The sequence below is a fragment of the Lepidochelys kempii genome, chromosome 10 (genome assembly GCF_965140285.1).
Source record: "Lepidochelys kempii isolate rLepKem1 chromosome 10, rLepKem1.hap1, whole genome shotgun sequence".
Lineage (NCBI taxonomy): Eukaryota > Metazoa > Chordata > Testudines > Cheloniidae > Lepidochelys > Lepidochelys kempii.
Genome location: NC_136389.1, coordinates 8918445 through 8931187, shown reverse-complemented (window position 1 = coordinate 8931187; position 12743 = coordinate 8918445). Strand labels below are relative to the sequence as shown.

The 12743-nt window shown below is 49.0% G+C and overlaps 1 protein-coding gene across 1 annotated transcript; it reads right to left on the bottom strand.

Annotated features, from left to right (window-relative positions):
• Positions 1-33: 33 nt before the first annotated feature.
• LOC140917856 (ATP-sensitive inward rectifier potassium channel 12) lies at positions 34-2735 on the bottom strand. The gene has a single exon (XM_073361379.1). It carries the CDS (start codon positions 2711-2713, stop codon positions 1400-1402), a length of 1314 nt encoding a protein of 437 aa, XP_073217480.1. The 5' UTR covers positions 2714-2735; the 3' UTR covers positions 34-1399.
• Positions 2736-12743: the final 10008 nt, after the last annotated feature.

Below are 12743 nucleotides of genomic sequence, written 5' to 3'. Positions count from 1 at the left end.
TTCCCGCGCCCTCCCCTGATCCTGCATTGCCCTTGCTCCTCTCCCTCCCCCCCCAGAGCCTCCTGCATGCCACGAAACAGCTGATCGGGAGGTGTGGGGAGGGAAAGAGAGGTGCTGATCGGTGGGGCTGCCAGTGGGCAGGAGGCGCTGGGAGTGGCGGGGGGGAGCTTATGTGGGGGGCTGCTGACATATTACTGTGGCTCTTTGGCAATGTACATTGGTAAAGTCTGGCTCTTTTTCAGCTCAGATTGGCCACCCTTGATTTAAAGGCTGGCCCATGAGGCCACTTTTCATTCTCAGTAACAACCCCACTGACTACAAGTGACTCAGAACAGAAGCTTGCTCCTTAGCTACTCAACGGAGCAAAGCTGATTTACCCCAAACGAGAATCCCGCTCATTTTAGCCAAAGGTGCAAAAAACAAAATATCAGTGCTCAAAAATGATAACCCAGCAGACACGCTCAATCCCGCTCCACCCCAAAAATAAATATTTCCATCAGCGTGTTCATTATTATTCTTAATTATTACTATTATTAATTGTTTGTTTATCCCAGAGTCTAGCATTCCCTGTGCTACGTTGCCAGTAATTGTGCTCCTTGCTTTTGCTGCCACTGGGCTTCTGCCCGTCAGTGCTGCGACCCGGTTACAAAGCTTTGCCAGCCAATAACCAGGAGGCAGCCTGCTGAACACCCTGGGAGTCAGCCCTAAAACAATTCATTCAGCTTCTTCATTGCCTTCTTTGTTTTACAAATATATTGAATCACATTTTGAATGTATGATTATTACACTATTATTATTGGTAAACAATCTCCCGGGCACTAAGTTGACAAATTCAAACCTCATTTCCCTTCCCCCAAATTGAAAAAGGAGTACTTTACATTACATGTTTTCAAGTGTCATTCTTGTGCAACCGAATCACATCTCCTGCCAGAAATATATATAATGTTTGTGTTCAGTTAAAAAAAACGAAACCAACCAAAAGGATTTGTTTCCTGATATTTCCTCCTTTTGAACCTCACAGAGCTCAGCTCCAGGGAAATGCTTTCATTTTCACAGAGTGAAAGAAAACAAAATCACCAGCTCTCTGCGTGCAAAGAAGGTACTCCTGCAGATCCCGCCCCCGGTGTTCTCCCTTATCTGTGCCGCCATACTGAATCTGCTTCCAGTACATTTTCTAATAGCTTTATCAACACTGGAAGTTCAAAACACTCTGTGGCCTGCTGTGGTTTCCTATCACAGACCGGTCAGTGGTTATTGCAATGAAACTTAAAACTACAAACAATACTAATTTCTCAAGCATTCCTATGGCACTTGCATTGTTCTGCATAAGTTGAGCAGGTGGTAGGGGAAGAGATGAGAGGAAAAATAACCTCAGATCAGTTAGCGGAGGGGCCCTGGGTCATATTTCTGACTCCCTTCTATATGACCTCTGATCCAGTGCTATCGTGGCCTGAAGCCTGTCAAATTCATGCCTGTTGTCCGGGTTCAGGTCATCCAGACCCCTGCTGTCATCATCCTCCTCTTCCTCCTCCTCCTCATCACGGCTCATGAAGGCCAGCTCATTCTCGTAGCAGAAGGAGTTGGTGCTAGGGAGCAGGAATTTGTTCTCCACCAAGTCCTTAGCACTGCAGCGCGGGGTCGACGGCACCTCGTAGGTTTTGTGGAAGTGTGAGTAGTCTACTTTGTACTGGTTTTTCTCCTCAAACAGGACGGGCTCAAAGCGGTGGCCCCACAGGATCTCGCTGGCCAAGTAGGAGCTCCGAGCTTGTGTTGTCATGGCTGTGGCTTCTACCATCCCTTCAAGGATCACCACAATTTCAAAGTCATCTGTTTCCAGGTCCTGGTGGCTAATTCCAAACAGCGGGCTTTCCTCATTGATCTCATGAAGAATAGTGATTGGTGACACCAAGAAAATACGGTCCAAGCCTTTGTCAAACCCAACGTCAATGTCTATTTGATCAAGGGGGATATATTCCCCCTCCTCGGTGATTCTAGGCTTAATTAACTGAGCTCTCACATGGGCTTCCACAATGTGGCTTTTTCGAAGGTTCCCAACTCTCCACATCAGGCAGAGCTTCCCATCTCTCATGGCCACAACAGCATTATGGCTGAAAAGTAATGTTTGGGCCCTTTTCTTGGGCCTGGCCATCTTTGCCATGATTGCCCCAATCATGAAGGAGTCGATTATACACCCCACAATGGACTGCACCACCACCATGAAGACGGCTATCGGGCACTCCTCTGTCACGCAGCGGAATCCATAGCCGATCGTCGTTTGGGTTTCAATGGAGAACAGAAAAGCAGCCACAAAGCCGTTCACTTGAAGAACACAAGGCTTGAAGCTGTCATCCCCGGCTGGGTTTTCTAGGTCTCCATGGACAAGTGCAATGAGCCAGAAAATCAGCCCAAATAATAACCAGGACACCAGAAAGGCAAGGGAGAAGAGCAACAACATGTACCTCCAGCGGATGTCGACACATGTCGTGAACATGTCAGCGATGTATCTTTGAGGCTTGTCATCCATGTTGGTGAACTCGACATTGCATTGGCCATTCTTCTTCACGAACCTATTCCGGCATTTCCTCCTGGTGTGGATCTTACCGTTCCCAAAGCCGTTGACTCCTGGCATGGTGGTCAACCTCAGCCCGTCTTCCTCAGAGGATACTATGCTGTATGCGTTGACTCTGCCTTTGCTCATCCCTGAGTCAAGCATGCAGAGAACGTGAAAGGTCTCCTGACACCTTTTCTGATGTTCCCCTCCCCCGTCCCTGCCCCCCCTCCCCCCCAAATACTGCTGTTGCAGAAGAGAAGTCCAAGGCTGCAAAGTCTTTGCTGCTACTTCACCGAACAGATCCAGAGAGAGACTCTGCAATGAGAAAACAAAGACACACGTTACCACTCAGACACAGAACCTGAGCAGGGCAAAATGGAAGCAAATATGTGTTCTCTAGTGTTGCTGTATGAAACAGCTGTGTGCTCCTCCCCAGAGGTGGCTGCATTTCGGTGGTGGGTGAAGTGACTTACTCTACCTCTAGGGGCATTCTGGGCCTTTCCTAGTGAATTAAAAGAGAGAAATTAAGAGGTCCAAAAGACTGCTCCTTTGTACTGCATAAGTGAGCACTATAACTGGGAAGATGCTTGAGAGTCTAAGCCATGCAAAGGGACAAAAACCAGCCAGCATGCATTCAGATTCAGGAGGATGGGTCTTTCAAAACTACCTCTTCCCCTCTAGTGCTCTCTGTTTTCACACAGGGGCCTCTGGGGGAAGGGTACTGGAGAGAGGAAGAGGAGAGGGAAGCCCGAAGGCCAGCATGCATTCCTCCATGAGTGCGCACAGATATTAATAAATAATCTCTAGCTCTTAGATAACACTGTTGATCAGTAGATCTCAAAGTGCTCTAGAAAGGAGCTCAGGATCATATCCCTGTGTTACAGATGGGGAAACTGAGGCACAGGATGGTCACCTGGCAGCTGAGCTAAGGAGAGAACCCAGATCTCCTAAGGCATAGTCTAGAGCACTATCCACTAGCCCATGCTGCTTTTCGGAGGTGCACTTGAAAAAGCAGCCCATCAGTTCCCATCTCATGAGCCAGACAGCTCTCTGCCCAGCACAGCACAGCGACAAAGCCCCTGCCTTCCCAAGCGCCAGCTCTCATGAGGTCAAAGGAATCCACAGGGAGCTGCCTGAGCCCACCTGGCAGCCTCAGCAACTGGAGGGGGTGGGACACCCAGTGACACCCGGGGGAGGCAGCGACCAGATCCGTCCCGGAAGGGGCTTGCCGCAGATAGCGCTGACAACTCATCCATTAGGCATGTCAAAAATCCAACAGACACTGGCAGTGGGGGCAGCATCATTCACAAAATCACTGGGTGCCATTTGCTCTCCTGCGAATCAACCACATGGATTTGCCATGCTGGGTCAGCTCATCAAGCCACCTTGTCCAGCAGCCTGCCCTGGCCACGGACCAGTTCAGAGGATCCTGGCTGGGCACTAGCCAGATGTGCAATACTGTACACGGAGAGAGGTGGAGGGCGGGGGGGATTCTTCCTGACACCCCTGTTCCCTCCAGACATGCCACTGCTCTGCTGATGTCTTGAGACAGGAGCAATGTCATGGAACTCAGCTGGCCAAGCTGTACGTGTTAGTGTTTACCTCACAGAGCCAGCAAGTTCAATCGATCCAGTCGATTCCTGCAATGAGTACTAGTGCCCGGGGATACAATGTAACAAGCACACCCTTTTCCATCACATTGTAGGCTGGGGATTGGTTGGCTGGCCCAGCATCACAGCTAGAGGAGCAGTGCCAGACGCAAGCTGCCTGTGGCTAAATCACCCATCTCACAAGGCTACAATGATTTCCTTTGAAATGCATTTTGCGGTGTCCAGTTTTGGACCCAGCTCTGCCAAAGAAACAAGGCACCACGCATCTGCAGTGTCATCAGCCTGCAGATCCTCAGCCGGTACCCTCAGGGAATCCACTTGGGCTTTGCAGGTGTTGGGAGCAGTTCAGAGTCGGAACGGTCTGTGAGAACCCTTGTAATGCAGACAGAGATAGCCGTGGAGTGTCATCAAAAGGCTTAAAAAAAATAATAAAAAAATTCCTCCGCCTAAATAACAACACCTAGAACTTTTCATCTTTAACAAATCCTTCCAATAGTCCTATCACATCACTATTATTACACCTATTGTACAGTTGGGGAAACTGAGGCAGCCAGGCCAAAGTCACCAAGGGAGTCTGTGTCAGTGTGTGTGTGTGGGGGGGGATTAGAACTCAGGAACTCCTGACCTCTCAAGTGCTACACTTAAAACACACCGCTTCTGAAAGAAGAGGAAATCTGACTATACCACTAAAATAATTCCATACAATATAACAGGCCTGATTCTTTTCCCACTTATACCAGTATAACTCCATAGACTTGGTTGTAAATACTGAAGTCTGCTATAGTACTTGTCTTCCAGGTGTCTCAAAACACTTTACCAAATATCACGATCACCAGCTTACAGATGGAGAAAGTGAGCAGGGAAGAAACCTACCCAAGCAGCAAACCCGTAGACAAGCTGGGGCTAGAACCCAGGTTTCCAATTCCCAGTCTAGCCTCCCATCCACTAAATTACAGGGAGACAATGTGGTCATGTAACTGAGTGGAGAATCTAGCTCAGTATTTTCCTCTCCTTCTTTCACACAGTAAAATGGCACATTGCAGCTTCCATTGGACAGGAAACGTGTAATGTCACTCATTATCTCCCCTGTCATCCGTGCATTGGGCCAGGTCTATGGAAAACTATAGGGCTAGGAATGCCTAGTCAACCATCCCTATGTAGGGTCGGGTTAGATACAGAGATAAGAGTGTTGCTTCCTGAGAGAGAAAGATATTTAATGACATTGTTACTTAAAATGTCAACAGAGTGAGCTAGCATCCCCCAACCTTCCGAAAGCTGAGCCCCCATCCAGGAAAAATAAAGCAATCACCCCCTCCAAACACACACACACACATCTTTAGCCCCCTCATGTGTTGTTAAAGGCCTACACAAATGGAGTGGTCACTCAGAGTAGATTGTGTAGATCATCCTAATCTGAGCTGTCTCCTCCTTGCTTACATGCTGTGATGAGCAGCGAGACAGTTAACAATGCTGATGTTTGAAGCATCATCATTGGCATCTAAGTTAGAGCCCATTGAAATGAACATGGCAGATCACACCACAGAGCTTGTTTCAGGCTCCCTGCAGACTCAGGCAGACATCACCGCGTCAGTCGCACTTGGGTCACGTTTTCAAAGTTTTCTTCTCAACCATAACAGCTAGAGACTTTCTCTTTTTTTTTTTAAATGAAAACTGAGACCCTGGAGAACAAAGGAGAGACTTAGTCTGTGCCCCTCAGCTAGTCCGATAAGTCTCCCCCCAGGGGGATGCACCCCACACTTTAGGAAGTGCTGAAGTAGGTATTTGTCATACCAGGCAATAAAGGTTTTTACCAAAAGGGAATGTCAATTAAGCTACTACATTGAGCTATTGCTGCTCTATTTACTAATTATTTATACATTTCAGAAGCTATTAAAATAATAGAAAAACTCCATGCTAAGACTCATAAAGAATAGCTAATAATATTTCAGAATGTGGGCCTTGGTTCTCCACTGCTGGTTTTATGCCAATGTAACAATTCCATGGAAATCCCGCAATGGAAAATCAGACCCTGCCTGTTGTCAATTTCTTCTCAGAAAGAGAAATGGCCTCAAGACAAGCTAGGATACGACACTAAAAATTAGTCAAAGATGCTCATAAAGGGAGGAAAAAACACCGTCAGGCTGAACAATACCAAGCCTTCAGTATTGCATCTAGTGGTATAATTAAACCACAGCTAAATCAAGGAAAGTAAAATGGATCTGAATTGGATTTATCATACAAAGTGCCCCCACAGTTTTGATTATCCGTGGTTCGTACTTCATTTAGCTTGGGTTTTTTGTATGAAGAAGATTGAACAAAATGTCACTCTAAAGTAGAGTGTTTTTCAAATTTTCGCAGGGGAGCCTTGAGCTATGCCTGCGATGCAGGCAGGGAAACGGACTGTAGCCCGCACTTTTCCAAACAGCTCAGTGCTCGCCATCAGGGCCCAGTTTTCCAAACAGCTCAGGACATCAGAGCCTGATCTCTTTTGAAAACCTGGCCACAAACGTGACATTGGGAGCTGCTGGGGGTCAAATGCATTTGAAAATCCGGCCATATATTTTGGTGCCTGATTGGGAGCTGAATGCTTTTGTCAACCTGGCCCCAGTTGTGGGTAGGGCTGCCACCTCTGAGGGGTGAAAAAGCCAGGACATCCGGGATGATGCTGAGCCCATAAAACGGGAGAGTTGGCAGCGTGCACTGAGCTCCCTTGCAGGTTTCCTGGGCACCGCGCTACCTCAAAAAACGGATCAGCCTAGGAAAGCCAGGACAGGTGGCAACCCTAATTGTGGGTGATGAGTATTTGAAAATTTGTCCCTACAAGTGAAACTGACCATGACTATCGTCAAGCTAAGTAAAATGCAAAAACAGTCAGCAAAACCCTGGATGGGTGAAAAGCAAATCAGATTTCTCCAGCTCTTCCAGTGATTCCAATCAGAAGCAGCCTTATTTAGTTGGCCAAGGGAAGGACACGTGCTGTGTTATTATATTGACACTGTCCCTTTGATTGAAGGGAAGCTTGACTGCCAAAATGGAATATTGCTCCCTCGCTGGCCAGGCAAAGGGTCCTTTCTTTGAGCATTCTGAACAGCCCAACCCAGCCCATCTGAACCTTGCGTTGCTGGCGTGGGGGACTCACTTCCTGTATGCAGGATGGATGTGGTGGGGTTGGGCGAATACAGTCATCCTTGTGCCAAACAGCATGAACCTCATACTTTTGTGGGAGCTGACTGTGGGGTGCCCTAGTTGAACAAACTCACTGGATAAAACCCAAGCCACTGGGGGGCATTCTGGGGCACCTCAGGACACAGCCTGCTCAGTGAGAAATGAAAATGGCAAGAAAAGGGGCCTTTCCTGAGAAGACAGGTAGCCTTCTCCCCAGTTGGTGTCGAGAAGGATGTGAGCCTTACCACGCTGCCCCCCAAATATAGAAAAAGGGAAGCACACCAGCTGGCCACCTGTGTAGAGCCCCGTTATGGGAATGTGTGGATTGGAAATCCCTAGAACGTGGCTTGGTGGAAAGGGTACGAGGGACCAATGCCAGATAAGAAGACCAGAGGCCTGGGTTTGGTTGAGGAGATCGTTCAGTGGGGACAAGGCATAAGTGATTCTCAGAACTGGATGATATTTGTATCTTTAGTGGATTGGACTGAAGTGCCCAGTACCTTGCAAGATCAATGCAATAGGAGACACTAGCCATGTGTCTTTTGGTCAAAGTCCATTCATCCTGGCGGTTGCCACAATTTTCCTTGAGAAGAAACTCAATCTTTCCACTAGTAACTAGTTCTCATTTAGGACCTGACCCTGCAAACCTTACACTCGTGCTTAATTTTAATGGGATTACTCCTAGTGAGTAAAGTTAAGCCAATGAGCAGGTGTTTGCCGGATCAGGGCCTGAGATTGTAAATTCCTTGAAGCAATGTCTTTTGCACAGTACTGAGCCCACTCAGGAAACAAAACAGAATCATAATATTAATGCTGAGAGAATAAACATTAGCTCCCTAGCAGGGCTATTGATGTTGAATGCAGAAATGTTTGCTTACACGTTTAAATCGAGTTATAGACCAACCTGAAAGCTAATGACTTCTGCCACGTTGTACCAAACAAACCCCCCATGATTGAGCCATTTCCCACAAAGTATCTCAAACAATTTGCCAACTAAACTGCTAATTTTATATTTTTTTAAATAGGAGTAAATGTTACAATCTATCGAGCACCCAGCACTACCGGAGAATCTGTTCGGTGCAGAGGAGGTCATTAGTTCTAATTGCCCGAGCCTGCCTACAGGATTTACTGTCATACCTTGCACCACATCTATGGGGTAGAAGAGTGTTTCTACATTCCTGAGGGCTGGGAGTTAGGAACCCTAGGGGGGATTCTGCTTTTGCCATGGCTCCGCTAGCCCTGCATCTCCTCTCGCTTACACAGGTGAACAGTAAATCAGAAGAAAAGGAGGACTTGTGGCACCTTAGAGACTAACCAATTTATTTGAGCATAAGCATCCGATGAAGTGAGCTGTAGCTCCTGAAAGCTTATGCTCAAATAAATTGGTTAGTCTCTAAGGTGCCACAAGTACTCCTTTTCTTTTTGCAAAGACAGACTAACACGGCTGCTACTCTGAAACCAGTAAATCAGAGGTAACACGGCTACATTTAGTGATGTATAACAGATTTGCCATCCCAGTGTACACCCTCATGGCATGACATGGATGCAGCAGCTTTGCCTCAGTTTCCCCACATTCTCTTCAGCCCACCTGAGCCATAGATGTGGCTTAGCTCTTCAGCCAAGACACTTCAAGGAGGCCAGCCAGAATCACAGAGTTGGAAGGGACCTCAGGAGGTCATCTAGTCCAATCCCCTGCTCAAAGCAGGACCAAATCCCCAATTTTTTTACCCCAGATCCCTAAATGGCCCCCTCAAGGATTGAACTCACAATCCTGGGTTTACCAGGCCAATGCTCAAACCACTGAGCTATCCCTCCCCCCAAGGCTCAGCTTTCAGCCCCCTTCCTTATCAGCAGGCTCCCAGCTGCAGCAGCCTGTGTTAACATCCAGCTGCAGGTTCCTAGGCTTCAACCAAACCAACCATCAGGCCAGCCAGGGTCAGGCTCAGCCTCCAACAAAAGGCCACCAGTCCCAGCCCACCTCTAGCCCCACACAGGAACTGCCTGTCTGCTCTCCTCCCCAGTGATCCCTCCTTCCTTTTATGTCCACCTCCCAGGCCATCTCACCCAGCGCTGGTGTAGCAGGAGGGGGCTAACTGAGCCCATGTCTGCATCTGAACCCCTTCCTGTCTGGTGTGGGTTGTGTACACCCTGTCACACTGATGTAGACCTAGCGTAGGGGAGACGCAGGCACATGGAGTGATCTTGATAATATCACTTAACCCCTCGCATGCCTCAGTTTCCCCCTCTGTACAATAGGGATAACGATGCACAATTTTCTAAAGAGCTTTGAGATCTACAGCTGAAGTGCGTGAGGCTGTGGAAGATGGAAAGCATCCTGCTGAATGGCCCTTAATACTGCCGCTTACAAGAGTGACACCTCAGGGTCTAGTTTTGTAGCACCGTCTTAGTACATGGGAGATACCCCTCACCTTAGAAGCCAGTTTAGAACAGACTGCTCCACCAGATGCTAGCAGAACTGTGCCTGCCTGCCTGTACCAGCCAAACCAGTGCTGTCAGTTGGGCTCATTCGCGGGTTTATGAGAAAGGAGCTTTGACTGGATGGATCCTCTGCCTGTCATCTAACTCGCCCTATCACAGTCGTAGGTAAAAGTCAGCTGAGCGCTTCCTGCAAATCCCCTCCCAGGACAGCCAGAAAAGTGCACTTGCCCCTGTGTTTTCAGCAGGACAACAGCGCTCTCTAGTGGCCAGTGCAGCTAATCCAAAGCACGGATTTTCCCATGTGGATTTCCCATATTCATTTAGATTGTAAACTCTCTGGGCAGTGACATGTTTGTACAGGGCCTAGCACAATGGTCTCCTGGTGTATGACTCGGGCTGCTAGACGCAATTGCAATGCAAACAATAACGTATGCTCAGAGTTCAGATTCGCAGGAGCTAGAGAGGATTAATTTGCACCTCAGTGATGACTGAGCCCTGCCCGTCTCTTTAGTGCCTCTGCAGGGGCTAGTACTTAGAGCAAACAGTCCCCAGATCTCTCCTGGTACCAAGCTGGGATCCAAATCACTCCACCTCCTTGTGCCCTTTCAGCCTAGGGTGCAAATCAGGGACTTGGCCAGAAGCCAGATGCTGAGTCTGAGCATTCCTGAGCAACTAAATATGGGGGAAGGGAAGGGGTGGACACCCCCAAGCCGCTTGCTGGCAGACGGGTGAAAGCAGAGATGCTGAGAGACAATGGCCAACCTGCCACAATTAAGATGTAATCCTTTGGCAGCCAGCCAGGGCGCTGTCTGCCCGGTGCCGAGGGGAGTACTTCCACCTGACTAATTCCTTCCCTCCGCCACTCCTTGTTTGCACACTTCCACTAAATTAATGGCAGATGGGAGCAGGCTAGGCCCCGGTGAGCTCAGGAAGATAAATGACTCTCAGTCGGCCAAGGGGACAGGCGGGAGCATCTCCTGAATAGCGAGGAAACCGATCAATTACAGCAGGAACCAGGATAAAACACAGTCCCGGGCATGAGCAACTCCTCATAGTTTGTCGTGCTTCCTTTCCCTCGCTCTAGCGAAGGGCTTCGTACAGCCCTCGCTGCCACCGCACCCCGCAGCCGGGAATGTATTTATCCCCACAGTAGCCCTGTGTGGTGGGGAAATGCAGAGGCACAGGGAGGCTAAAGATGTTTACACCCTCCCAGGGGGTAAGCGCTTTTGAAAATCCCATGAGGTGCCTATGTGTCTCTTTAGGCACCTAAATAAACACCTTTAAAAATCCGGGCCCAAGCGGCTTGCCCAGGTCACAGAAGAGGAGATTGGACTCAGGTCTCCTGAATCCCAGGCTAACACCCTAACCACTGCATCATCCTTCCCCTTGCTCCTCTTGCCAATACCCAGGAGTTTCACATCAGCTCTACACCCGCCCCGCAGATATACGCTGAGCGGAATTACCCCTGGGGGTCTGGACTGGGGCGGCCTCTGACAGAAAGACATTTGGATTCTTCCTGAATTGTCTGTGTCAGTGATGAGCTCAGCAGATAAGTCAGTCACCCCACGGGGTTGGTTTTTGTTCCAAGGCCAGCTGACCCTCCTTCTGGTCCATCCTTACCATGGCTCCATGGCACTCAGCTAGTGCCTTTCCACCTCTCACATGGGTGAGCATTCCTACACCCATTTTACAGGCAGGGCCACTGGAGAACTTGCCCACGGTCACACTGCAAATCAGTGACTTGGGAACAGACCTAAGGTCTCCTTGTCTCCGTGATCAAGCTTCTGGACCACAGCTGTCTGCCCTGCTGTTGTATGTTTTCCCCTGGATGGGGAGGAAGGAAAGGTACATCTAAGGTATCCCCGCTACATTAAAATTACCCATCATTTCCTCCTCTCCTGGATCTGTCTTCTACCTGCATTTCCCCCACCTGTGTGTGTGTACAGAGTACAGGCTTCCCTCAGGGGATCAATCATAGAATCATAGAATCATAGAATATCAGGGTTGGAAGGGACCCCAGAAGGTCATCTAGTCCAACCCCCTGCTCAAAGCAGGACCAATCCCCAGTTAAATCATCCCAGCCAGGGCTTTGTCAAGCCTGACCTTAAAAACCTCTAAGGAAGGAGATTCTACCACCTCCCTAGGTAACGCATTCCAGTGTTTCACCACCCTCTTAGTGAAAAAGTTTTTCCTAATATCCAATCTAAACCTCCCCCACTGCAACTTGAGACCATTACTCCTCGTTCTGTCATCTGCTACCATTGAGAACAGTCTAGAGCCATCCTCTTTGGAACCCCCTTTCAGGTAGTTGAAAGCAGCTATCAAATCCCCCCTCATTCTTCTCTTCTGCAGGCTAAACAATCCCAGCTCCCTCAGCCTCTCCTCATAAGTCATGTGTTCTAGACCCCTAATCATTTTTGTTGCCCTTCGCTGGACTCTCTCCAATTTATCCACATCCTTCTTGAAGTGTGGGGCCCAAAACTGGACACAGTACTCCAGATGAGGCCTCACCAATCAAACTACAGAAGCCACATTCGTAGCTTAGATGACACCCAGGGGGTGGCCCGCAGCAGCCTTTACAACATTTCTGCCATTACCGGGCAAGAGAGTCTCCTACGGGCAGGCATCCAGTGACCTGAGTTGGCTCCCTCGCTGCCTAGAGCAAACGGGGTACCGGCCTGCAGCCCGGCCTGGCAGGTTAGGAGTGGGGTTGATTTCCCAAGGCCAGGCGTCTCCTTCCATGGCTTGCAGATGCGGCTCGGATGCTGGGTGGCCTTGGCTCTGTCCCCGCTGGGCTCTTTGAAAAGCCTTTAACTAAGGGCAGGAAGCCTCTGTCAATCTGCCCGAGGCCCCACTACTCTCTCCAGAGGCTGCATTCATATGCAGAAGCAGGGCGGCTGGCAGGCAGGGAGCAGGGGGCACGTCTGAAATCATCTGGATCAGGGCTAGGGCAGGGTAAGGGGGTGCCGGCAGGGCTA